The 27,280-nt window shown below is 45.2% G+C and overlaps 1 protein-coding gene and 1 long non-coding RNA gene across 2 annotated transcripts; both read right to left on the reverse strand.

Annotated features, from left to right (window-relative positions):
* Nucleotides 1-272: 272 nt before the first annotated feature.
* AHCY (adenosylhomocysteinase) lies at nucleotides 273-20,981 on the reverse strand. The gene is made up of 10 exons (XM_061375501.1): nucleotides 20,867-20,981; nucleotides 18,959-19,149; nucleotides 16,000-16,075; nucleotides 15,359-15,511; nucleotides 10,561-10,673; nucleotides 9,672-9,879; nucleotides 8,832-8,919; nucleotides 8,062-8,179; nucleotides 1,450-1,644; nucleotides 273-608 (listed from the first exon to the last, which is right to left on the reverse strand). The coding sequence occupies exons 1-10, from the start codon at nucleotides 20,892-20,894 to the stop codon at nucleotides 477-479; spliced, it is 1,302 nt and encodes a 433-aa protein (XP_061231485.1). The 5' UTR covers nucleotides 20,895-20,981; the 3' UTR covers nucleotides 273-476.
* A 1,098-nt stretch (nucleotides 20,982-22,079) lies between these two features.
* LOC133224148 (uncharacterized) lies at nucleotides 22,080-23,238 on the reverse strand. The gene is made up of 2 exons (XR_009728777.1): nucleotides 22,646-23,238; nucleotides 22,080-22,428 (listed from the first exon to the last, which is right to left on the reverse strand). It is a non-coding gene; the product is annotated as an uncharacterized LOC133224148 (long non-coding RNA).
* Between the last annotated feature and the right edge of the window lie 4,042 nt (nucleotides 23,239-27,280).

A 27,280-nucleotide genomic window follows, 5' to 3' on the forward strand; every position in this document is an offset into this window, starting at 1 on the left:
GTACACTCCTCCTTACTTCCTCCAGATTCACAACACACACTTCAGTTAGGGCACCCTTGTGGAGAGAACCCAGACACTGACAGCCTCCTAATGTTAGGGATGCACCTAATTCAAGCAGGGCATGTCAGAAAGCATCTCCCTCTAGAAACCGTTCCCTGTCTTACTGGTTGGCCACTCTAGAGGCTGTCACATATTTGACAAGACTACACATTTTCATTTAGCAATCTTCTGTCCTGCTCCCCATACTGGGATACTAAAAGCTAATAAAAAGCCAATAACATTAGCCAAGTAACCAATTCAATTCCAAGAGTCAGAGTGATCCTCTTAAACAAACAAGGCCCTGAAGCTCCTTTGGTGAGGGGAGAAGTTCTGAAGCACTGGGAGGATAACGGCAAAGGACTTGTTCTCAGAAGCCCAGCACAAACAAGCTTTGGAAGGTTGTATCTCTGCTTTGGTCTTTGGGTAGTGCCACCTGCTCAGTATCTGTAGTGGTCTGGCTTGAATGGCCCATCTCTTGATAAGCCTAGGTATTTGGCCTGTTTGTCACTCAGCTTTGTCAGCTTCACACATAGTTTATCCAGATGAGCAGCCGCCACAGCTTCATCCAGCTGGAAAACAAACATTGAGGTGAGAATTTCAGCAGAGTAAGTTAGTTCAGGAAATCACGGTAAATAGTAAGACAAGAATGTGAAAAACACGTAACAGCTACATGGAGGACTTTGACTGACACAGATGAACAGTCAGACAGCTCTTTTCTGGCCAACATACCTCACCTGCTTAAGCACAGAGGTATCTGCTTTCACCACAGAACTGCATTTAGACGGAAAAGACCCAAGATTTTGAGGGAGTAAAGTTAAGCTTAAAATGAGACAGAGGACTCAATTAAGTCCATTTCCATCTTATTAACACAATCCCATCCATCCAACAAGTAAAGAACACAGATAATGTGTTCAGAGACTAGAATATTCGGTTGGGTAGAATAGTAAAGCCCCAGTCAATTTCCACTATGAAGGCACCTCAACACACCAGGCTATCATCTTACAGTTTCAAATAATTTTAGAGAAGGACATGGGGGTGTTGGTTGACCAGAAGCTCCCAATGACCCGGCTTCAGTGTGTGCTTGAGCCCAGAGCCCCCACATGTGCTGGGCTGCACCCCCAGAGCATGAGCAGCATCTTAGAGAGGGAACAGCCCCAGGTCAAGCCAAAAAGGGACTGGACGCTCCTATCGCAGGACAGGTAAGTCCCAGTTCTGCACAACACGTAAGCCACAGAAACCAGCCCACTTCAGACTCAGCAACACAAAGCCAAGCATCTGCAAACTGACAAAAGCTCCTTGCAATAGCATTCAGTAGGAAAATGAACTCATGGACAAACAAAACAAATGTACGTGATCACATCTGAAGTTGATTTCCTTGCAAGCTTGCATCTTCCTGGTATTCTAACTCACCTTCTTTGGCAGGAAATGGACTCCAACAGCATATTTGTCACTATTGGTCCATAGCTCGATCTGTGCCAGCACCTGGTTGGTGAAGGAGTTGCTCATAACAAAGCTGGGGTGACCCATGGCACAGCCCAAGTTAACCAGTCGACCCTCTGCTAGCAGTATAATGTGGCGGCCATTCCTCAGTGTGTAACGATCCACCTGGGTGGGAAAACACAAGAGCAGTGCTAGGTCAGGGTAAAGAGAGCATTTTAAATCATGCAAAGCTTTGTGGGCTTTCTTGCAATACAGACTTTGATAAAATTGAGACATCCCCTTTCTCAATTCCTCACCAATGTTTGTGAAGCTCACAGCTATTCTGGACTTTGCACATGAATTTTAGCATCTGCTTTTGACATTGAACCAGTTACCTAGTTCAGGGGGCTTTTCCACATATGCATTGTCTCAGATGGTTGTGGTGGGAAGCATGCTGCTAGCAGTAAAATACAGCTCATATATGCCTAATTGTAACAAATGGTGTGGAAAGACAGGAGACAATAGGGAACACCTCTCCATCAAACAGTCCAGAGCCTTTGCACCTCACACAGGGGTAAAAGCCAGACTCCTCAGCCTGCTGAAACAGGCTCCCATGTAACCCTTCCCACTCTCAAAAGGCCAATGCTCTACAGTGTAACCAGCAGCTCTCCTAGCTTCTGCTGCATCCCCCTTTTTGCTGTCAGGGGGCCAAATATATAGTCCTCCATTCAGACTGATTTCCAGGCTATGTTGGGGACAACAGGACTCTGCACATAGAATCAAGTCTCAGATGAGCTAAGGAGAAGGGTCTCAGCTATATAACAGCCTCACACAATTCAGGACATAACGTCACCTCATATATGCCTCAGTTGTCTGGGCCAGATTAGGCTCCTGCAATGTTAAAGTTACCTCTACTTCTCATTTGTACCAGTCGCTAGCTATTCTCTCCCTTGTCTTCACTCCTGTAGGAGGTTACAATATTAAAGTCCAGAATCAAGCATCAATATGGACTATAAGTTACAAGAAAATTCAGTACTCATTGGTATTTATTGGTCATGTTACACCAACCACAAGGGAGTAAAGCAAACCTTTGGAAAGACTTAAGAGCTAGTCACCAACCAACCTTGGACAATGGTTAATGCTTTAGACTGCTTACGCTGTCATAACAGAGCAACTATGAAATACTTAAAACGGTTCCTCCCCACAGCTGTATTTATACTTTTAGTCTTATTAAAGTTATTTAATGTGAAGCAAACCACCCAGCACTCAATTTTAGTCTTAAAGCTTTGGCCTATAAGTTAAAAGCCATGTGGGATGAAGCTTTAATTGTAACAGTACTGTCTTCTGAAAAGCCCATCTTTCTGCAGGTCCTTAGCAGAGATGTAATGAGTAAACCAACAGAAATAATTTTACTGAACAGGTATTTTGCCTTCAGAGCAGGTCTGTGCCTCCACCTGTCCTCCCCAATAATGTTTCAATCACAGCACTGTTCCTATTTCTTGGGTTCATAACACAAATCGGTCTTTGAGCATAGATGCTGACAGTAAGCACCCCAAACAGAAGCCCTAAACAATACTCTTACTTTCTCCTGTCCAAGGGCAGGACAGCAAGGTAGGGTTAGTAAGAACTCTCTCCACTGAGCAGCTGCAGTATTTCTTATGGATGCTGATTCCTCACTGTGGGTCATCAGTGACAGTGCTCAGTCCATCCAAAAAATACCATATGGGTTACTGTAAGATTACGAGAGGAAGAAATGAAACAAAGAAGGAAGCGCTCATAAGGAAGAACACTAAAAAACCTCAGAACAGCTACAAGATTATATACAAAATTTTACTTACAAGGTAGCAGTTGAGTACCTTTTCAATTTTAAATTCTGGGTGCTTTAGATGTCAAAATGTTATACCCATATAATATCCACACAACTTGCACCTGGCCAGCTGCTCTCTTGGGCAGAGAATTGCATACCTTCAGCAGCTCCTGACATGACTCAATCAATGCACAGGGTAACATAGAAAATGCAAATTAATGTATTCCTTCAGAAATAAATACCAAATAGCAGTGGTATCACCAGAGGCTTAAGTCAGAACTGTGGAAACACATCTTATCTATGGACAGATAAACAGGCTGATTCATAAGCTCAAGGAATTGCTGTGGAAATAGAATTCAAGTTATCCAGCATTAAGTTCATCTCCACACTTACACAAATGCCTCCTCCCTTTCCCCACCAGCATTTAGCTGCTCTGGACCTCCTGGCTGCTTTGCACTTCCCTCCACATCATGATACAAATAATTTCTTTTCAAAGGCAAAGTTCATTGATCCCACCCAGACGCTTCCTTTCCCTCTAGAGCTGAGCTTGCACTACACATCAGTTTCTAATACCAGAGCACAGCTGCAGAGGGCTGCAGTGCAAAACTATATTCAAAACAACCTGCCAGCTCTTCAGCATTATTTCCTCCTTAACTGTAATTTGAAAGAAACAGATGAGTCAGAACGGCACAGTGTTTTCCTTTCCCAAGTACTAAACACTTCTTACACCAGCTCACTGCTTGTAGATGGAGACCATATGGTACTGAAAACTATCATGTGAGACACTTCCACAACTACTCTGTACCTCTAGCTGAAGTCTAGCAACCCTTAGCTCCAGTATTGATCCCCTGATCAACCAACAGATGTCTTCCCAGGAGGTCAGAGATTTTTGCTCTTGACTTACATTCCCCTCCCTGCTACAAGATACAGAAAAAAAGCTGCCAGGTCTTTAAGTATTTGGAGAGTTAGTACTTGATATTATAAAACGTAAGGTATCTCACTCAGAACACTGATGTGAAAACCACACCTGTTATTCTAAGGATAAGCACAATGTCTCACTCTTTTAACACAGGCCTAGACTCCTGTTGAGATCCCCAAAGGACTAGGGACCAGATAACCACAGAAGCATCCCTTTGATGAATCTGAGCAACAAAACTGAGAAACCAGCAATGGTCTAAGTGGCAAAGTGGAAATTCCCTTCCCAAACTTCAGTGTAAGTGCAATTCTATCAATTATTATAATGAATCTTCAACTGCTGCCCTGAGAAAGGTTTCAAGATATGCAGATGAATTCACATACAGGTGGAGAGGGACAGAAGCTGCAGGACACTGGCTGCATGGAGACCTCATAACAGCCTTCCAGTATCTGAAGGATCCTGGGGAGGGATTCTTCATTAGTGACTGCAGTGATAGGACAAGGGGTAACAGGTTAAAACATAAACAGGGGAAGTTCAGATTGGATATAAGGAGGAAGTTCTTTATTGTAAGGGTGGTGAGGCACTGGAATGTCCAGGAAAGTTGTGAATGCTCCATTCCTGGCCGTGTTCAAGGCCAGGTTGGACAGAGCCTTGGGTGACATGCTTTAGTGGGAAGTGTCCCTGCCCACGGCAGGGGGGGTTGAACTGGATGATCATAAGGTCCTTTCCAACCCTAACTAATTTATGATTCTATGATACCTCCTGGGAGCTTGTTTTGAAACCTAAAGTTAACACATGCCCTGGAAGAGTTAAACAATTGCAGCAAATTTATACTTTTAATTTGTTTCAAGCATGAAATTTGGAACCCTAAAGTCACATTTTGCCTTCCACTCCTGCTTCTTCCTCTTTTGGAAGAAGTATGCTCTTAGGATGTATATTAGTCCATTCCTGTTCAACTGCCAAGCCACCATGGCTATCAGGAACAGAGAATGAAAAAGAATACCGAAGCTTTTCCACAGCGGAACTTGTTCACGTAATACGTCCTCAGCAGGTACTTCCTCACCTTGGCATGCAGCTCTGAAGTTTTTAGGGACAACAAATCTAAACAGACACAAAATGAAGCATAGGGATATACCACTATCACAGCACATAGTATTAAGTACCCCAAAAAGAGTCCAACTGGGGACTCAGACTAGTTAGCAGTGCTTCAGATTCACTGGTCAAAGTTGGCAAAACCCAAGCACTAACCTGAATCAGACCAGCTTTTTTGGGGCTTGGCAGTGTACCCATCAACAGACCATCAGTTCAGCAAACCTTCCAACACACAGAATGGCCATAGAAGATCAGGTTCACCTCTATAGAAGTACCATCTCCAGTGGCAACCAGTAGATGAGTAAGGAAAAGTCCAAGAGGAGGCCAAGGGTAAAATGCTATTTCCCTCTGTAAATTCTCTCGGCTTCACTATGTGTGCATCAAGCAGAGGGAGAGGTGATCTAGTCAGAGCTGTGAGAGCTTTACCTTTTACAAGCTTTAGGTGATTCTTTTCAAACAGGTAGGTTTTGAGCATTAAACCACATGGATGACCTGGACCTCAATTCCACCCTTTTGAAACAGTAACGTTCTGGTTTTAACCAGAAACTTGTTACAGCTTTCATACCTCGGACTATACTGCATCTCACTGTACCCAACAAATCTGTGACATACTGGCTCCTTCAATAGAGTATATGATGAAAAAGGGACTACTACCTCTGACAATAGTGACACAATTTTTCACATGGACTTTAGGAGCCACATTGAATGGCCATATGCAAGTAGTCTGTATTTTACCACAACAGCATCCAAGTTAGACTTCAACAACATTTACTTTCTGAGCAATCCCAGTTCTAGATTTAAAATCTGAGCTTGCAGAAAGCAAGCAGCTAGCTACAGGCTCAGGGCTGCTGGGCAAAATCAGCTCCACATTAAGGTCATGAGCAAGAACAGACTTGAGCATAGTGAAAACTTGAGGGTATAACTTCATATATTCAAGTTCAGCCCACGCAGGGTGTCCCAACAGCAAACACAATCCTGAAAAAACTCTCAACTGTTTAGTAACAGTTTGATGTGGGTAGCCAATGAGCCACAGGGGAGCTATGAAAATCGGAAGGGCAGATTAAGATCTACCATGTATGCATGCTTGGGTGTGGCATTTTTAAAAAAGTAGAAAACCTGTCCCAGAATCCTGCTATCAGCAAGCACACTCCCTCCTTAAAAGTCAACTAGAAGTCCCATACCAAGACAGACAAAGCCTGGTTTGCATTATGGTATATTCTCCCTCAAAGCTGGTGTTACAAACCAGTTGTGATTTAATTTAGTTTCTCTGGTTTGACACAAAGCTGAAAAGCTGAAATTTTAGATCCCCATTTCCCTACTGTCATGATTTAAGTGCAGCTGGTAACTCGGAACCATGCAGCCACTCACTCACTCCCCCCTGCTTCCCGCCCCCACTCCCAGAGGGATGGGGAGGAGAATCAAAATCCCATGGGTTGAGATAAGAACAGTCTGGTAACTAAGGTACCATATAAAACTAATACTGCTACCACCACTAATAATAATAATAAGCAAACTAACAAGGGGAAAGAATATAAAACTAAAAGGGGAAAAGGAAAATAAAACAATAAACACAAGTGATGCACAATACAATTGCTCACCACCCACTGACTGATCTCCAGCCTGACCTGAGCATCAATCTGGGCCTTCTGGGTAACTCCCCCCAGTTTCTATACTGGACACAAACAGCTGTGGTATGGAATACCCCTTTGGTCAGCTGGGGTTAAGTGTCCTGGCTCTGCTTCCTCCTGGCTTCCTGTGCCCTTTGTCACTGGCAGAGCATAAGACTGAAAAGTCCTCGAATGAAGTAAGCATTACTTAGCAACAACTAAAAACATCGATGTGTTATCAGCATTGTGCTCAGACTGAAGTCAAAAACAGAGCACTGCACCAGCTACTAAAAAGGAGAAAAAGATGGCTGTTACACCTGAACCCAGGACACCTACGTAGCTGCAGCCATAGCTTGAATACATAGTGGAACTGCAAGCAGAGGAAGGATAACACATCTGGCCTTGTCTACCCACACGCAGACTTCTGCTCTACAGAGGATTCTAAAATGAAGCCACTTAGAAGTCTGAGTCAGGCAGAGCTGAAGATAGGCTTTCCTGAAGCTTCTGACTGAAAAATACTCTTTGAAAACAGAGGCACAAATTCCTAAGAACCTTGTCAGAACCCCAGAATTCCCCTCAGATCCACGCTAGTCCTGGCACACAGAACAAGACCAAGATTGCTCTGGTGCAGAGCACTACATGAGCAAGCAGCTTTGAGAAGAAACCAGGCAACACAAGGGCTCTTAAGTTTCATATGGACTCTATGGTCTGTTCTAGCTTGCATTATGAAACTCAGTTATGGCATTGGTTTTAGCTCAGGACTATCAAAGAAAGCACATTTCAACGTCTCCTCGACATACCCCAAATGTCAAAGCTGACTTCCTATAAGGAATCAACTTGAGGCAATTAATTGTTCACACAGCCACCACCAAGTGGTAGGCTCCTGTTTGTCAAGGAAGTAGGAACACATGGAGAAAGATGCATTCACATGCTGTGCACCTGGGCACTGGCCGGAACCAACTATAAGTTAATACCAACACAAGAACATGTCATGCAGATTGTTTTAGTTTAATCAGGGAAGAGCAGAGTACAATCCCCATTCTGATGAGCCCAGAGGAACACTGGCTTCCAAGAAAGCTAGAAACACAAAGTACCTTCACAGAAATACCTCCCTTTCTGGAAACAGACACTGAGCAGATATTGCATTTCAAGCAGTAGAGCTTGCACAACGGCTGTCTCACCTGAGGTTTAACATTCACCGCCTCTACGGCATTTTCATTCAGCCATTTTGCATCAACTTCCACATCAAAATGGCCAATATTACACACTATGGCATCATCCTTCATCTGCTCAAAGTGCCTGCAAAACAAAAAGAATAAATTCCCATTAAAAATTAATGCATAAAAAAATTTCTTCAGCAAAAGAAGATGCTCTGGTCCATAGCTCTGTTCAAGGAGAAATGCTAAATGCTCACTAATTGCATTTGAATTCTTTAAGATGTGTGGCCCTGGTAATCTTGCAGGCATGCAAAGTCTACTGGAAAAAAAAACTCTCCAGCTTCTAGGGAAGGAAACTTCCCACAGATACAAGAGGTTATTGAGGAGAATGTTTTCCCAGTATGGAAAGTAAAACCACTGTGATTGGTCAAACATGAAACATGTTTACTCACAGAAGGAATCACTTTCAACCTTTACCTACCTCCTTTCTTCATATTTAGCTGTCCTAACACAGAATATTCTGGACAATAAGAGCATCAGAGCTATTTATCCCTCTACACCTTTTGTTTCCCCATCACCGCATGCTATAAGACAGGAGCAACTGGAACATGACAACATGAAACTGAACTGAAAGACCAAAGCCCCAATTTCTCACTAAATAGATGCTAAATTCTGATGTCCTGCAATGATAATCTGTGCTAACCCTCACCATATTGCTGACAAGTTATGACTGCATTTTAAACCAATCTAACTGTACAGGTATGCTTTCACCAAAGCAAGTGGCTAGACCATACCTGCCCTGAACAATGTCAGTGCAGCCAGTGGTGGTAACAAAGATATTGCCTTCTTTGCAGGCCTCCTCCATGGTTGTAACTTCATAACCTGAAAAGAGAAAATGTTATTCCTCTATCCAGCACAAGCGCTTATTAAAAAATGAGGTACAGTATTTCACGTAGAAAAGTATGGAGAAAGAATAAGAAGTTTGTCCCACCACCTGACCTATGGAGGATGCAAAGTATAAGCATACTTGTCTTACTAAATACAAACATAGCATCAAAATATCTACCCCTCACTCACTTCCAGTCTGTAGTTCTATACATTCACTGTCTTATGTCCACTGGTGTAGTATCTGGCACAGCACTCAAACTGGATTCAGGGACCAAGTTTGCAAAGGGAAGTACACCCACAACACCTGCAGGTTCTAGTCAGGTATGGAAAGAAATGGGATAAACTGGTACTAAGTATAATTACAGTCACTCCCATAAAGAGAAGCAGCACAGCTGGAAAGGCAGAGAGCATGGCATCTTAATGCATGCTGGAGGTTAGAGTGTAACAACTTTAAGATAACAAAGCCATCCTAAAGCAGGCTTACCATGTTATGACACAGTGGCCCTCCCCCACTACAGCCTCTATATCCTTGACTGCAAAGACATCTTCAAGGCCTACACTAATAAACTCCTACGCTAACTGCCAGGAAAGAATTCCTACAGTTAAACTGGAGTCAACTCTACCTCAACAGGGATGGAGCTGAAACCCACTAAAACTTCCTTGGCCATCTATCACTTGTTGCTGTACACTGACACGCAGACTCCTCTGTCACATGCATCAATTTCTGCATTTCCTTCAGTTCTTACCTTCCATGGCTGCCTGCAGTGCATTGATGGGATCAATTTCGGTGATGATGACTCTGGCTCCAAAGCTCCGCAGGGCCTGAGCGCAGCCTTTGCCCACATCACCATAACCTGCCACAATTGCTACTTTCCCAGCAATCATGACATCTGTCGCACGCTTGATGCCATCGATGAGCGACTCTCTGCAACCATAAAGGTTATCGAACTTGCTCTGAGGAGAAAAAAGGAGCAGTTTCAGAACAGATGCAAGTAAAAATTCTTTAAAGAAACAATTGACTCATGTTTATAGTACAAACCAGGATGCTGTGTACAGAGGCAGGCCTGAGTTCCTTAACCTGCATCCAAATAGCACCAGCACTCTTTGAACACCATTCCCCCTCACCCCAAATTCACTGGGATTTGTCTCAGGAAGCAGTAATATACCTAAGAACAGAATAAACACCTCCTGCCCTGTCCTTTGCAACTGCTGCTCAGAGAGACCAGACCTTTTACCAGACACAAGCTTATACACACTCCTTTTTCCATCTGGTATCCACCACCTTCCTGTGGGCTTTAAGCTACTCAAGAGTGCGGACATGTCCCTTACCATAGGAACTGTACCCCAGGAGCCATGATCTCCATAGGTGGTTTCACATTGAGAGGTAGAAGAATGCATCTATTCTATGATTCTATTCTATGTCCTTAAATACAAAAAAAGCTCTTCATGTTCTGAAAATAGGGCACTTCCCATTAGAGACACCATGGGCTCACTTCAAGGATATGGCAAAAATCTGTTCAGTACCAGATCAAGAACAGCTCAGCAACAGAAGCAATACTTGCATGGAAATGCTGACATCCCCACACCAAACTGGTCAGACAGGAGAACATAGCAGAAGGGCTTTAGATGCATTACCTTGGTGACAGAGTCATTTACATTGATAGCTGGCACTTTCAGGGTCCCATTGGCCTTCATTTTGTACAGGTTGTGAACTCCAGTGGTTGTCTCTTCTGAAATACCTCTAATTCCTGTGAGAAGAATAAAAGTTGGAGTTAACAGTGCTGCAAACCAACACATCCAAGCACTGGGAACATACTCCAGAGGCCTAACAAACCCTTTGCAGGAAGCAGGAAAGAGGTAAGAACCCTCATTTTGGTCCACACACAGTAGTTTGAAACTTTAAACAAGCTTCTTTCCCCATAAGGCAACTGAAAGAGCAGGACAAAATATTCTTTGGAAAAATGGAAGGGGCCAGCTCAAGACCCAGACCTCTAGCTGTGCCACTGGCTTTGCCCAGAGGACAATCAAAGCTGTCAGCCATGGACAGGGACAACTTCCACTAGACCAGGTTGCTCCAATCTGGTCCCAGTCCAATCTGATCCCAACCACTTCAAACAGAATTGGTACCAGTCTCAATGGAGTTTAAAAGCCATTACATTTCCCTTTTCCTTCCCAGAGCACCAGGTTGAAACACTGGCACTCCCTGTCAAAACAAGGAAATAAGACCAACTAAGCCAGAATTAAACAGACCTTGATATTAGGCTGATTTATCCCCAGAGGTCTGTAATCCCAAACCTCATACCAAGCCTACAGTACCTGCACTTCCCAGAGGGTTACCTGAAGAGAGAACAAATTCAGGCTTCAGCACAGTTAGGACTTGCTCAGAGGGGACAGAACAGTTTAAAGAACATTGCCTCATTCACAGCTAAATACAGCATCTGTAGTTAAGTTACCCAAAAGTACCAATACCCCAGTGCAACTGCTTAGATCAAGTATGGAAAAAGTGGTGGATAAAGAACTGGCTGGATGGTCGCAGGCAAAGAGTTGTGGTCAGTGGCTCAATGTCGGGCTGGAGAACAGTAACGAGTGGTGTCCCTCAGGGATTGGGGTTGGGACCAATCTTGTTCAACATCTTCATCGCTGACATGGACAGTGGGATTGAGTGCGCCCTCAGCAAGTTTCCTGATGACACCAAGCTGTGTGGTTCGGTTGATACGCTGGAGGGAAGGAATGCCGTCCAGAGGGACCTTAACACGCTTGTGAAGTGAGCTAACGCCAACCTTATGAAGTTTAACCATGCCAAGTGCAAGCCAGGGTTGGAGCAATCCCAAACACAGCTACAGGCTGGGCAGAGAAGAGATTCAGAGCAGCCCTGTGGAAAAGGACTTGGGGGTGCTGGTCGATGAGAAAATGAACATGAGCTGGCTTCAGTGTGCGCTTGCAGCCCAGAAAGCAACCGTATCCTGGGCTGCATCAAAAGGAGTGTGACCAGCAGGTCGAAGGAGGTGATCCTGCACCTCTGCTCTGCTCTCATGAGACCTCACCTGGAGTACTGTGTGCAGTTCTGGTGTCCACAACATAAAAAGGACATGGAACTGTTGGAACAAGTCCAGAGGAGGCCACGAGGATGATCAGGGGACTGGAGCACCTCCCATATGAAGATAGGGTGAGAAAGTTGGGGCTGTTCAGCCTGGAGAAGAGAAGGCTGCGTGGAGACCTCATAGCAGCCTTCCAGTATCTGAAGAGGGCATATAGAGATGCTGGGGATGGACTATTCATCAGGGACTGTAGTGACAGGACAGGGGTAACAGGTTAAAACTTAAACAGGGGAAGTTTAGATTGGATATAAGGAAGAAATTCTTTCCTGTTAGGGTGGTGAGGCAGTGGAATGGGTTGCCCAGGGAGGTTGTGAATGCTCCATCCCTGGCAGTGTTCAAGGCCAGGCTGGACAGAGCCTTGGGTGAGATGTTTTAGTGTGAGGTGTCCCTGCCCATGGCAGGGGGGTTGGAACTAGACGATCTTAAGGTCCTTTCCAACCCTAACTATTCTATGATTCTAAGTACAATCATCCCTATGTGAAGGAAATCTGGGGGAAGTCACAGCAGAAACCTCCACTTAAAACCTGTCCTCTCTCTCCTTAGGTGTATCTGGCAACCAGGAGACACACTTATCCTTCTAAAGCTCTCCAGGCTGACTTTCCTAAGCTTAGTGCAATTTTAATGACAGCCTGCTAAGTGAAGCTCCCATCACACACACCAACAGGTTCCCTTCTCTGAAGACCACCTGCCTGCTGCCCCCAGGTGACATATATAATTGGTCTAAACTGCTTTGCAACTCCACTGAAAGTCCTGCCTACACCACTCAATTTCAGTGCCAGAGTGACTTGAGTGACTGCAAAGGGCCTACACTAAGGAAAAGGTTGAATTACACTGAAAAAGCCTTGCTAAGCAGTTTGCTCCCCTGTATTTCTTTCCTGGTCAATGAGCAAGTCTGCATCAATGGATCACAAGTGATACAATCTTCTCTACCCTTTCTCAATAGCAGTCTTCTGCACAGATGCCAAAGACCTCCCTTGCACAAGTTCAGATGACTTTCTGCTTTGTTCAGTTCTACTTCAACCATTCCTATCTTTATCTTACTTTTAAGGGGCATTTAACTTAGTGGAATAAGCCCAAAGTAACAAGGCCATTCTGCCCTTCAACAGCAGGCATGATGAAAGAGAGAAGGAAGCTTGCTGAGCACTTCCACATAGCTATCTAACGTATCTCCTAGTTGAAGCGGGCTTGAATAGCCCTACTTTCAACTGTTAGTTGCACGCTACTACTGAACTGACTCCTATTTAAATTAGAAGTTGCTGAAGCTTTAAGACAGGCAGTTCCATTGAAATTAGCCCAGAAAACTTGTTCAGCCTTTAAATGACAAGTAGCTTTTTCAGATGCTGCATGCCAAAATGCCTCCTCTGCTCACAATAAAGTCTTTCCACACACTGTGCGTGCTCTTCTAATGTTGCTTTTGTCCTACCTCTCACCCAAATATGACCACAAGCCCTTAGGATATATTAGCCTCTGTTATCATCAAGATAATAAAAACAGATGCTACACAGCTTCATTCAAGCAGTGTTTACAGCAAAGGGCTACACACAGAACTTCATTAAATGAGATCAAGACTACTCAGTGGTACCATTCTGGAAGTTTTGCTGTTTTAAGGAGCAATGGACTGGAAGGTTGAACAGATCAAGTTCTGTCACACTCCAGAGATCAGTCTTTAATTAGTTTACTAAATTAAAAGCATGTAGCGCGTGCATTCTGCTACATATGGCATCCTGTCTAGGCTCTAAAAATACAATAGAAAAGCCATCCCCATGAATTCAGGGAGCAATCCCAGGCACCATGGATGTTTATCATCAGTGGCAGACTAGAAATGGATGGCCAAGACAGGAGACACTTCAGCAGCCACTGCCCTACTGCACCATACTATACCAGTCCCTTCCACACCAGACCCACACAAGTAAGAAGGAGCAAAGGGCTGCAAGGGACAAAACAGCAGACAGCAGGAGAGATGGAAGTGTGAAAGGAGCTCAGCACAAGGACCCCCAAGAACAGGGACATCAACTGAGGTGCTTCACATTCATGGCAAAGAAGCAACTCTGCAAAACAGAGTATGAATGTGGAAAATGCCTTTTTTTTTTTTGGCCTCTGACAATACCAGGAAGACACAGAGGCATGATCAGTTGTAGTTTGGCAGGAACACAAGAGATCATGAACATCAGACAGAGGCAATCTAGAAAGAAGACCTCTGCAGAAGAGAGGATCCCAACATGGCTGAGTAGACACCAACAAAAACCTCTCATTACAGTTCAAATAAGATGTTGACTGTTGGATTACTAGGGACATCAGGCTGAGGATGAAGGAGAAACTGAGGCATGTTACACAGAAGCAGCTTCCTCTCTTCCTGCTTCCCCTACCCATTAGCACACAGATGGGGAGCAGCCCCAGACTTGTCCCCTCACACAGCCATACCCATGGGTTGCCACCTTCAAATTTTCCCCCATAGCTTCCTCTTAAAGCAGTGCAAGAATAAGCACTGATCCAGAAGGTTTTTACAGCAACCTCATCTCTATGGACCTAGAATGAATATTAGTACACAGCACTGTATCAGTATAATCTCCACCCCATATCACTTTCCAGTGTTCTTCACATCCCAGATCAAGCGTGCTGTTTAGCAACACTAGGTGTCTGCAGCTTGCAGCAGCACAGATGACGGACACTGGGAGAACTCGGGAGAAGCCATCATGCTTCATGTCCGGGAGGCACAGATCAGCTCCTGCAGGTCATGGCAAACTCTATTCAGATAAATCCTTTTACATAAACATGTGCCAGCAACACCACACTGATCTGTTTTTAGTTTCACTAACTTACACTGAAGATAAGTTAAAGCAAGAGCCCCAATCCTGACTCCATCAGCATCTTGACTGACAAACTGGATGAGTCAATGCCTCATCCTTTACAAGGTAGAAAATTGTTCCTTTTCCAAGAAAGGTTACAAGTTGCCATGACTTCATCCAGAAGCACACTAAGATGATGAGGAGGTAAAAGCATTAATGGTAAAAATATTAACTGCAAGCAGACATTGAACAAGTCTAAAACACAGCTCATTTCCAGGGAGGCTGGAAGCCTTGGCAAGCCAGCTGTACCACCCCTACAGGTTATGGGCACTGTGAAGGAAGGCCAGGACAGGTCACTGCAGCTTATATACTAAAAAGCAGAGATGGAAGTAGCTCCTGCAGGTAAGATGTTTTGGTCTTGGCCTGTAAGCGGTTTTCATAGACTCACAGCCTGTTTGCACATGCCTGTCTCTACCCCACCCACAGAAAGAGACTGCATAAACAGCCTCCAAAGCAGAACTGTGCCTGACAAAGCAAAACAGCACTCACCTTTCAAGAGCTGTGGGTATTTGGTATGAACTAGATTGGTAAGATCTCCACCATCATCCAAAATCATGTTGAGGGGCTGCCCATCCTTGAAGTACAGGGTCTGCTCAATGCACCACAAATATTCCTCATCCGTCTCCCCTTTCCAGGCAAACACTACACAAGAACAAACACACACAATTAGCCAGTTTCTTACTCAGCATGTGGTAAAGCAGCCAAAGGAAGATTTCATCAGCAGCTCTCAGAAGCAGACAGAGAGATTATTATCTGTGCCTGCAGGTCAGAAGAGACATTTGAATTGAAAAAAGGATCTCAGAATGCATAAGAATGAAATCACATTGCTTTCTGTTCCAAGGCACAAATTTGGTCAAATTTTGAGGCTTCACTGCTCCCTTTATCTTTCTTCCACGTTAAGAGAGAGAAGGCAAAGCAAACCAAATCAGATACATCCACAACACTCACATGCTCCCCTAATACACCCTATTTTACTAGGAATTAGAAATAACCACTGGATATATTTATATAGACAAATGAAAACACAACTACAGCATTTTCTAGCACAGCAGAAAAGAGGGACTAAAATTTAGCACCAAACTCATGAGCAACTTTAAACTCAGAGCTAAATTAGAACATTGGAAACTTACCAGGGATACCAGCTTTTGCAATAGCAGCTGCAGCATGGTCCTGCGTGGAGAAAATGTTGCAGCTTGACCATTGTACCTGGAAAACAACCCAAGTTTTGTTTGCTGAACAAAGTTCTGAGATATCAGGCACTCTTCCAGACACAGGAGGTGAAAAGGGAGCAAGAGCAGAAAGGCATATTAGTGCAGCTTCTTGCCTTTCTTAGTAGCTCTGAAAGGTTAAGGTGAAAATCAAATATGTGACTAGGCCTGGGGATATAATGTCACTTGGGGAGAGAATATAATGGAGCTTTAGCTGTGCTGCATATTCGTTCATAAGAGCTTATTCATGAGACCTATTCATGAGAGCTTCTGCCAGGCAGCCAGAGCATACATTCAGCTATAGATCTGCAGGAAGTGCACAGTAGGGTGGGTTTTAGAAAGTTTTGGTCAATGAAGTTCAGATTTTCAGAACAGCCACGTAGCAAGTGTCCACTGTGGGTTATAGATATGCAGCAACACACCTGCTGGCACTCAGAAGGGTCAGAAATGCAGCTGAAACTACACTTGATTAAACAAACATTCTCCCAAGATTATGCTCACCCACCTCCCTCTCTGTGCTCCAGTCATAGAAGCTTTTCCATCTGAGCTAAGCATTTTCCACACTAGGCTCAGGCACCTAGAAAAGCAACAGCATATCGCTGAGTTGCATGGAAAAGTATCTACATACTTACTGCACCTCCCCAGCAGGCACAAAACCCAGCACATCCCAGAGCCACAAACAAGTTCTCACTGCAGGGCTGACTGGCAGGTTTTTGCATGCTTATTTGTAACAGAGCTCACGGAGAGAGAGCAATAATGCATAATCCTTCAGCGTGTTTCCAGATACTCATCCCACTTTATCAATAGCTGACACTTCAAAGTAAGGACTGCAGTAGGAAGTACCTCATCTGAGCCTGCACAATACTTGTCAGCGAAAACACAACTGGAAGGAGCACAGGAAAAACGAATTCATGACCATAAGCACTGCACTTCCTCATGTGGGTTTTTCTAAGTTCCTTCCATATCCGTACAAATGACACTGGAAGATGTCATGACATTCAAAGCATACAAAATACCTGTCTATTGGTTGCGCTTCAAGTACTTGATACAAGACATCAGCCACTTCAACTGCATCCTCAGATCTATAACACCAGTTTGTGATAACAGCACAGACCCTAGAATAACTAGCATATCCGATAGGCTCAGAGCTAATATCTGCATCACTGGTTATGAAGATAATGCATTTTTAGTACAATTTTAGAACTTAGGCACTCTGAGAGAGAGAGTATTTATTCTATCTTTGCTAACCTAGCCAAAAAAGGGGTACCAAGATAACTATGCTGCAGTGAGCTACATGGTCATTCTGTAGGGCATGGTTTCATCAATTTCACTCCTCCCTCTTGGGCACCAAAGCTCTGGCAGGACAGATGAACCAGGGCTGAATCCAAACCCAAGTCAAAGTCTAAACTAAATAAACGCAAGCACTGGGAAAAGGAAAGAGCTAACATGATAGCACACACCTTAAAAGCACAACCACGCTTATGCACTTATGCTTAGAGGAACCAAATCTCTGCAGGTACTTCCCTGAACGACTTGGATGAATCCCTCACAACACTAATTGGGTATTGTTCTCAGAATAAAACAGCTTGGCAATGTTCAAGTAAGCACACAGCTTCTGCCCAGGCCAGCCATGCCGACACACAGCAACCCAACAGTAGCAGCAAGGAGCTTCCCAAATTTCAGTGGCTACTGCTTTCTTTTAAATCCTGTGGAGGGACAAGAGTTTCATACACAGAGTAGCTGGCATAAAGCCAGGACTAGCTCCACAAAGCTCTCTTTCAGTACTGCATCATTTACAACTGTGGAACAGCCGTGAACAGGCTGAAGAATAACCTGCACAACAGCAGGTACCTACCTTGCCCAGGCTGACCTGGCATGTTTCTAGACCTACCCTCTCCACTTTTTGAGGAAATGCCTTAGTTGCTACAGAGAAAGCTTCCCTTTCTCCCAGTGCCTTCTGATCAGCATGACACTGTTAAACTCATTCAGCAATTCACAGGGAGGGATCCCATACAGAGCACCTCTGGGCAGCCTGAGTTCAGGCAGCTAAACTCCTGGAAGGAGCTTCAGATCACATATATACTTAACATAATTCATCACCAGGTTCCAGTCAGCTCCCTGCTGCTCAACATATGAGCTACGTGAATTGTGCTCAGATGCCTGACTCTCCTCATGCCCTGTACAATGAACACTCAGCAGTGATATCTGGACTTGAGCCAGAAAGCCAGGCAGAGGACACCACAGTAAATGGCTTACAGGTATCTCAGTATTTCATATGGACCAGGGTAACTGGTCCATAGTCACACAACAAATTCAAAGTCATTGGAGTCTCCAGTCATCGATCACTGAGCTGCACTGCCTCTGTGTTGTTTTCCTGCACAGCTAAAGGGCCAGCACGAGCTCTTCAGAAGCTTCACTGGTTTTTTTGCTGACTTTACCAGGGCACAGTGTGGCTCTTAATACAGGCTAATCTGTGCTGGAGGCTGGCACTGAGCTTCCACATTAGTAGCAACAACAATACGTGCCCGAGCACACCACCACTGTGTGGTACCAACTTTCAGCACTGCTGCTAAGGGTGCTGTACACACAACTGCTGGAGCTGCTTGCAGCCAGCAATGAAGCCCAGAACAGCCACTCATGAAGAGGCAGCTTGTCCAGAGTAAAGACACATACTGCATCCCAGAGGTATACGCAGAGCAGGTGACAAGCTTTTTGCTTAAGGACAGAAGACATAATCCATCCACCTGGGGACTGCAGCAGTCTGTTCCAAAAATTACAGCCAATTGCCAAAACCCCTAAGGTACTTATATAAGCAGAAGCAGTACCTTAGGCAGAGCATTACCTAACAGAACACTAAAGGAGAAACTCGGAGGCACTTTACCTCAGCTCCCAGCTTGATAAGGGTCTCTATGAGAACTGCTGTCTGCACAGTCATGTGAAGGCAACCGGCGATACGTGCACCTTTCAGTGGCTTTGATGCAGCATACATCTCCCGCATCTTCATCAGCCCTGGCATCTCATTCTCTGCAATCTCAATGGCCTTGCGACCCCAGTCTGCAAGGCTGATGTCAGCTGCAAGAGAAGGATAGCTGTCAGAGTTGAAATAGCAAAGACTCTGGTATCTGTTCATACTCTTGTGGGTAGGCACTGGCTGCAACAGCTGAACTGAACAACCAGCAACAGCTGACAAGACACAGTTAGGCAAACAGACCCTATTCCAGTTACTCCCTAGCTTTTCACTATGGTACATAGGCTTTCAAACAAGTTTAGAGCTAACTTAGCAACCCCTCTGGAAAAAATGTGCTGCTGTATGAGCATATTCATCAACTTGATCTAACATGCAGACATTCCAAGAGCCTATAATTTGGTAAGCCCCAGCCTTAAGTGTTCCTCCTTGCAGAGACTGCCCAAGGGCCTGACACCTCCTAGAGATTTACTTCCACAGGATTAAGACACACATGGAGGGGCTGCTGGTATGGCAATAGCTTCCCCACATTATAGCACAGACAGCATGGTAGCTGCCATGTGCACCAGGAGCTGAGCCCAGCCCAGCTGCCCCTCGTAAGAGCTGTGCTGTAGGGTTCCTACCCCTTATACCCACAAAGATTATTTTCAAAGCATCACAACTACCTTAAATACAATCAACATCTGCTTTATAAAACAGATCTGGAGTAGAAAAGTCCAGGAAAAAAAAAAAAAAACAGAAGACTTCCAAGATGCTAACTTGCAGTAGAAAATACTGTGCTCACCATGGATGCCTGACTCCAGCCTTGAAAAGGCACGGGTCAAACAGCTAGTGCCTAGGTGCAGCACTCTGCAGCATCAGCCAGTGCCCAGTGGCCCTCTTTCTCGGTTGGCTCTTTCAGGCATGTCAGAAACATACCATTTCATTAAGAAACATGGTCAGACAGTTTTATTTCATCTACCTGGTGAATACAGGCCATTGAAAGCACTTGAGAACACCAGGCAGGACCTCAGAGTCAGACTGTGTGTGTAATACAGACAAGCTAATTGCATTTTGCTCCTGAATGAAGCCTGGAGGCCACTGAAACTACTGCCTCCGCTTCAGCTGTTACACCAAGTGGAGACTGCAAAAACCCACGGCAGGGGAAGGGCCATGGAAACAATTCCATCAGGAGAGGGAGGTCTTGAATCCCACCCCTCCTAAGGGCTCCGCAGCTTTACCAGGACTGCTAAAAAAAAAAAAAAACACAAATAAACCTGGCAGTATTTAATCCATAGCCTCCAGGCTAAATGAGTTATAAATCTCAGCCTTATAGGCTAAGGTTCTTCTCTTCGAATTTAGCCTTCAAAGAGCACATAACTCTGTAGAAAAATTAAGGTTTTTTGTTGGTTCTTTTTCTCTGTGGAGTTTCAGGTCTACAGAAACACCCGCCAAAACCTTTGGGGAAGCGTGCCGCACAGGCCCCAGATTCAAACACACTTTCACGTCCGGAGGGAAAGCCTGTCCCAGCGGACCTGGAGCCAGAGCAGAGGCCGTGGGCCCCGGGCCAGGAGAGCAGCGGAACGCCGGGCTGAAGAGCCGCTGCAGGAACGGCCGAAAGCTCCAGAGCGACGGGCACAGCCCGCCGAGCCCCGCTCCTTCCCCGCCGGTGACCGGCAGCACACGCGGTGCCGCGGCCGCCTGCCCTCCGCGGCGGCACGGCGGGCAGGCTGCTGCCATCTTCCCCCCGCGGCCGCATCCAGCCGCGGCTCCCCGGCACGGCGCTGCGGCAGCAGGCCAGGCCCGCTGCACTGCGCTTGCCCCGGCCGCGGGGCTCGCACTCACCCACTTTGTATGGCAGCCTGTCCGACATGCTGGCGAGCCGCGGCAGCCGGCGAGGGAGGAGGTAGCAGCCGCTCCAAGCGCGCCTTAAGTAGAGGCGGTGCCTCCGCCTGCGCGGGGCGGGATTGGGCTGCGTCGCGCCGGGGCCCTGCCGCTACGAGCGAGAGGGGACCGGGCGGCCCAATCCCACGGACCTGCCACGAGCCCACCTCCCCGCGGTCAGGCGGGCTCCGGATAACCCTGGAGCCTGGGCCATCCTCAAAAGCTGTCCCACCGATACCATGCTAGGCTCCAGAGGCTTCCTCTGCCCCGGCGCCTGACTCATATCCAGATCCAGACCCAGACCCAGGCCAGGGCAGGCTCTGGTACCTGGAGTGGTCTTGCCACCCACCACCACAGGTGCCAAGGCAGGCTTTGGAGCTCAAGAGGACCAGAGCGCGGCTGGGGGCTCTACCAGGACAGGCATGGAATCATAGAAGCACAGAATACCAGGTTGGAAGGGGCCTTAAGGATCATATAGTCCAACCTTTCTAGACAAGCATGACCTAGACTAGACGTCACAGCACCCTGTCCAGCTGAATCTTAACAGTGTCCAGTGTTGGGGAATCCACCACTTCCCTGGGGAGATTATTCCAATGGCCCTGGTCCCCAGTATGAGGCCTGGCCATGGAGACACGGTGGGCACTGACCAGCCAGCACACCTGTCCCTCTATACTGGGAGGTTCTCTGAATGATCCCATGAGTTGGTCAGTATAAGCAGTTACTCTGTGGCGTGTGGACCCTTTGCTGCAGCAGGGCTGAGGGCAGTGTGCAGCTCAGGCAGTGGGGCCTGTGAGGCCGGGCAGCGTGCTGGTGAGATGCCATGCGGACAAAGCTGAGGCATGTGAGCTGCTCTGTTTGCCTGGACCTTGGACTTGGCTGCAGCCTGCTGCTCTTTCCAGCCTGGTGCCGGTTTGCCAGGTGTAGGGCAGGAATGGCACAGGGAGGCCTGCTGGCCCTTGCCCCCTGCCGCAGCCAATGCTCGCTGGGCATGCAGGAGGCAGGGCCCTGCTTCAGCCTTGCCTGGGGGTCACGCACACACTTGCTCTGGTTCTAAAGTATGAAATGCTGTCATGGTTTAACTCCCAGCCAGCAATTAAGCCCCATACAGCTGCTTGCTGGCTCCCCTCACAGTGGAATGGGGAATAGAATCAGAAGACTAAAAGTGAGAAAACTCTTGGGTTGAGGTAAAAACAATTTAATAGGTAAAGCAAAAGCTGCTCACACAAGCAGAGCAAAATAAGGAATTCATTCACCAATTCCTATGGGCAGGCAGGTGTTCAGCCATCTCCATCACATGTTCCAGCGGCTTGGGAAGACAAACACCATCACTCCAAATGTCCCTCCTTGTCGCTCTTCCCCCAGGTTCGTATGCTGAGCCTGATGCTATATGATGTGGAATATCCCTTGGTCAGTCAGGGTCAGCTGTCCCATCTCTGTCCCCTCCAAATTTATTTGTGCACCCTCAGTCCAATAGCTGGTGGAGTGGTGTGAAGAGCAGAAAAGGCCTTGACTCTGTAAGCACACTAAAAGGTCTCTGTATCATCAACACTGTTTCCAGCACAAATCCAAAACACAGCCCCATACCAGCTACTGTGAAGAAAATTAACTCTCTCCCAGCCACAACCAGCACAAATACATTTTTCATAAGCCTGTTATAAACTGAGGCAAACTTTGAAACCAGCATGTTATGTACCTTTTATCTGTGAAAATAGTTAAAAGTGAGGATTTCCTCATACTTACACAGAAATTATCCTTGAATCATCTTGCAAAGTTTGAAATGGTTCTCAGTGCAGTGTCCACCCCAAGACCCCAGCTCACAGTATTCTCCAGAAATAAGGTTTGAATTCTGTTAACCTGAGCGGCAGCTGATCTCAGTCCTACAGAGAACAGTCCACAGAGAAAGGCAAAAGTCCCAGTAGGAAACCTGTAGCCCTTTATCCAGAACATACGCAAGTGATAATGTTTGTGTTTGATATTTGGAGCGCTGCAGGCACATTGGCATACCTGATACCACACCAAAGAGTTCTGTAACTCCCAAAGGAGTAGCGTGTCTGTTCCCCTGCACAGATTCATCTAACTCAGTCATGCTTTCACTGGGTTACATCACCAACCTTCTTATCACAGCTCAAATCACTGGCTCACAGCAGCAGGACAGGAGTTCAGGCTCTGGCCATCTTTTCTGAGACACTGAGGTTGCATCACTGGCAGACTGCAGTTTCTGTGTGCTCCTGAACACCTGCCTCTGATAGTGGGCAAGCAGAAGACTTCCTGACAGCTCTACTTTATGCAGCAAGACCTAAAGGCAACAAAATGCTCCAGACACGCCATGCATTAGGTGCGAGCCCACAGCTTCTCCAGCAAACTGTTGTCAGTTATAGTCAGTGTCCTTTGGTACTAACCCATGGCAATCCATGCACAAAATGTCCTTCCTAACTACTGAGCAAGACCAGAACAAAGACATCATTTAATGTAACTCCCACCGATTTCATACTGCTCTGAGAAGGCTGAAAGGACCAGCACCTTCCCACAGCTACATAAAGGAGTGGGTGGCAGGAGCCACAGGAGCTGACAGCATTTATTAAAGGAGGACGGATCAGCTCCACCTAGCGTGAAGGTGCTCCAATGCAGATATTCCCAAGGAGTGCTTCAAGACAAGTCACGCTAGCGGCATCGTTTGCCCTACTCTGATGTAGGAGATTGATGCCTCATAGCACTGTATTTTACTACATCTTAATGCAGCACTGACTATTCGTATGTACCCTAGTCCTTTCATTGTTGTTGTCAGTGGTAGATTTGGGACACCAGATGGCACAAGATAGGCACAAAATGGGGGGAATAGGATGTAGTGAAGAGCAAGGAACAGGAAAAAGAACAAAAAATTACAAAAAACCACTACCTAACAGAGCATATGAAACAACAACAGAATGTTATTCATGTTATACATCCTGTGAATGTTTTATTTGCTGTGGTAGTTCAAGTGGGGAAGTTCTAGACTGTAAATTTAAATATCTCACAGTCACTGAAAAGAAATGAAACGGGGGGAGGACGACGACACCTTAAAAAGGAAGAGAATATAATATTTCTTCAGAATTATATTAAAAAAAAAAAAAGGTTTAGCTTTACTGGCATGGCTGGGAGATGCTGTAGATTTCAAGGCTAGGAGAAAACATCCATGTAAGCTTCTTATAATACAGGTACTTCACACAGGTACTCCATACAAAGCCAGGTAGTTACTTGACTGGACAATTACTCTATTATGTACACTATAAGAAGAATTTCATGCAATCTGAATTGTTGGGGGTTTTTTAATAAAAAGAATGTCCATATTTGTTCACTGACCTTTGAAAATGCCAAATACTCTGACAAAACAAACCCTGCATGTCTCAAAGGGATACCCACAAACAATGAGATTATATTCTGTACCTCAGCTCACCCATACCCAGAAACTGCAGACAACTATTTCATTTTCCCACAAACTTACATACATATTGCAAAGATTTCTGCCTGTGAAACACTATGATATCGTGGTGGCAGCGTTCAGGAGCACCCTGAATTAGGAAACTAGTGTTGTTTTACCCTGCACAGAGGTTTGGTGAGGAGTGAAGAAGAATACCCATAGTGAATGACGCAGATGAAAGAGGTGTTGTGTAATAACTGTTCCAGCAAGGACAAGCTGTTCTGTGCAGTGAGGCAGGTACAGTGATGATCCAGTTGGATTTTATCATGGTAAATGTCACAAGGTGCCTAATGAAGGTTTTAACAGTGATGCCATCACTGGCATCTTCTAAGTACAGTGCTTTGCTCTGTAGCTTCATGGCTTGTGAGGGCCCCAGCCAGCAGCTGAAAGCTGCAGCAGCCTTCTTACATGCAGGCTGCATGACTCACACTGCTAATTTAGCTTAGCAGGGGTCCCATGTGGATGAGATCCCTTGCTCTTTGTGTCTTATATTGGCTTTTAATACAGTGCTGTTATGGGCAGCATAGACATAGGTTTATATTACTCACAAACGTGTTTCAGCTCTCTCCGCAATTAAACTCTCCCTGACTGCCTCAAGCATAAACTCTGAGACTTGTATTGCCTCGTGGGTTTGCACAAAGTCCTTCACAACATGATTTCCTGACTGCTATCATCTTGTGCAGCAGCACACAGTAACACCACTGGGGATCTAGCTCAGTTAATACCATCTCAATTCACTACTGTAGCAAGCATTAGCATTATGATACCATGATAACACCATTTGCCCCAGTGATATTAAATTCAACACATTCCAGATTCTGCTGTGAATTTTCCACTTTCTCCACCCCTCTCCTCAGCAGAGGCTTCTGCACTTCACGAGGTCCTGATTCTGTGTTGCTGGTACTATCCACTTTCCATCATGGACTGCCCAACAGAGGGCAGAGGGAGCCTTCATTTAGTCTTCCAGGTGAATGAGGACTAGCAGCAGTTTGGTAGTAGTGAGTCCAAGGGTTGAAAGGAGGCTATATGTTTCTGTGGCAAGAACACTAGAAATTATTGACTTGTGAACATGCAGTCTTTACACACAAGTGCAAGCATGAACTGAAACAAGAGCTAGAAGATAATAAATTAACTGCTGTGAAGAGAAGTTTGGACTGATTTTACCTCTTGGCTCTTATTTTCCTTAGATCCCCAACATGAGAAAAAACAGAAGGTTTGTTTCTTAAAGAAATCCTTAGGCCAGCCTGCTACACAAGAGGCTGGTTCAGACTCTGAGAACCTGAAGCTCTGGGCTGGTGGTTAAGTCAGTATGACATTGTCTTCTCCTCCCTCTTGCAGTTGTAGCAAGCATGAGCATAACATGAACTGAGGACCAAGCCCTAAGTCTTGTAGAGCAAGTTTAACCAAGTAAATTCTCCCTTAATCCAGCATGGGAAATTATGAGTACTGCAGCTGGTATGTTAATGGCATGCGATGGGACTGGTACAGCAACCTTCCTGCCCCTTGTTGTTACTCACCTTAAGTTTGTAATTCAGCTGCCCAGTTACTAAGTGCACAGTGAGCATAAGAAAGGCTGGATGAAAAAAGTCGAGTGAATGAGTAAGATTACTACTACTTCAAAGCCAGGGCCTGTTACCTTCCCTGCAGTTCAAGACTGGAGCATTGGTTCAGAGTTCTTTTTCAGAAGTGTAATGCTGCAGCTTCAAGGGACAGACAGGCTTATTGAAACACACAACTTCACCTCTTACTCAATAGGACTGCTAGCTTGGGTTGTTTTTTTCTTTTTAGAGGAGAACATTGGGGTATCGTCGTACAAGGAACTACATAAGGTAAAGAAGGTACAGACTCCTGAAGCTGATACTTTTCAAGAATTCACAATATAAACCAGTTCATTAGCTTTATTTGGCTTTGGATCAAGCCCCAGGTATTTAAATCATACCTTCTCCCTTTGTACTAGTTTTAACATTACATAGCTTTTTATTAGCATCTGTTCTGCCCTGAAATGCAAGTTGATTTATACCAGAGCAATTTGCAAGGAGGTAAACCACTCAGGGCATGAGTCAGCCTTTCTGATGTCAATAATTTAAAACAATATAAAATGAGGAAGGTTATCAGGGCAGGACAGGAACAACCCCCGGTCTAAACAAGATAAAGGCTCTTTCTACTAGCATCTCCATTCCAAAAACTCTTCTCAAAGAGCCTGGCAGAAACAGGTATCCCACTGTCACGGGCACTGAGCAAATGCATGTGTTCTCACCCTTTAAGAGGCCTAGATGCAGCATCCAGACAGCAAAGGTGTAACCAGAACCCAAGTAGTGCCCACGGGTGCCCTGCCTATATGCCATGCTGTCCCACCACAGGCCCAGCTGACCTGAAGGCTGTTTGCAAGGTCTTGGTGTAGACAGTGATTTACAGTATCATGTTCTTCAGTCCCAGGGAAAAATAACATTCAGCCTTTTGTGTGGGGAAGAGAGGAACAATTTCCCCAGTATCTTGTCCTTCCTTTAAAACATATACATACCATGGCTGTGTCATTTCCGTTCTCAAGACACCTAATCACTCCCTCACAGTTCTCTGATTATGCACTGTAAAGCAATTGAGTAATAAAACACTTAATTAAACAGCCACGTCTTTGTTTTACCCTTTAATTAGATTACTTGGAAATAATAATTTCTCACCAACCTGAAGGTTTCATTCTGCAGATAACAGGAAGTAAATTATCTTTTCCCACTGATACTTTCATAAATCTCAAGTAAATTCTGATTTTAAAGTCAATTAGAAATAGATAAACTGATTCTACACTTATCTTCATGAGTGATATCGTGAATTCAGACTCTTGATAACAAGGCAGCATAGGAAAAAATCTTTTTTTAGAGATGATTATTTCAAGATTTTATTAAATCAAAAATTTATTTGTA

The sequence above is a fragment of the Neopsephotus bourkii genome, unplaced genomic scaffold, assembly GCF_033783945.1.
Source record: "Neopsephotus bourkii isolate Nb327-2 ecotype Australia unplaced genomic scaffold, CSIRO-AGI_Nbou_v1 NB_1663, whole genome shotgun sequence".
NCBI classification, from domain to species: domain Eukaryota; kingdom Metazoa; phylum Chordata; class Aves; order Psittaciformes; family Psittacidae; genus Neopsephotus; species Neopsephotus bourkii.

Excerpts from the sequence above, each read along its gene's own strand:
- AHCY (XM_061375501.1), bottom strand. The coding sequence starts at position 20,894 with ATGTCGGACAGGCTGCCATACAAAGTGG. Across the intron at positions 9,880-10,560 it reads TAAATGACTCTGTCACCAAG|AGCAAGTTCGATAACCTTTA; the intron begins GTAATGCATCTA and ends TTTTCTCCTCAG. Across the intron at positions 1,645-8,061 it reads CGGTGAATGTTAAACCTCAG|GTGGATCGTTACACACTGAG; the intron begins GTGAGACAGCCG and ends TTTCCCACCCAG.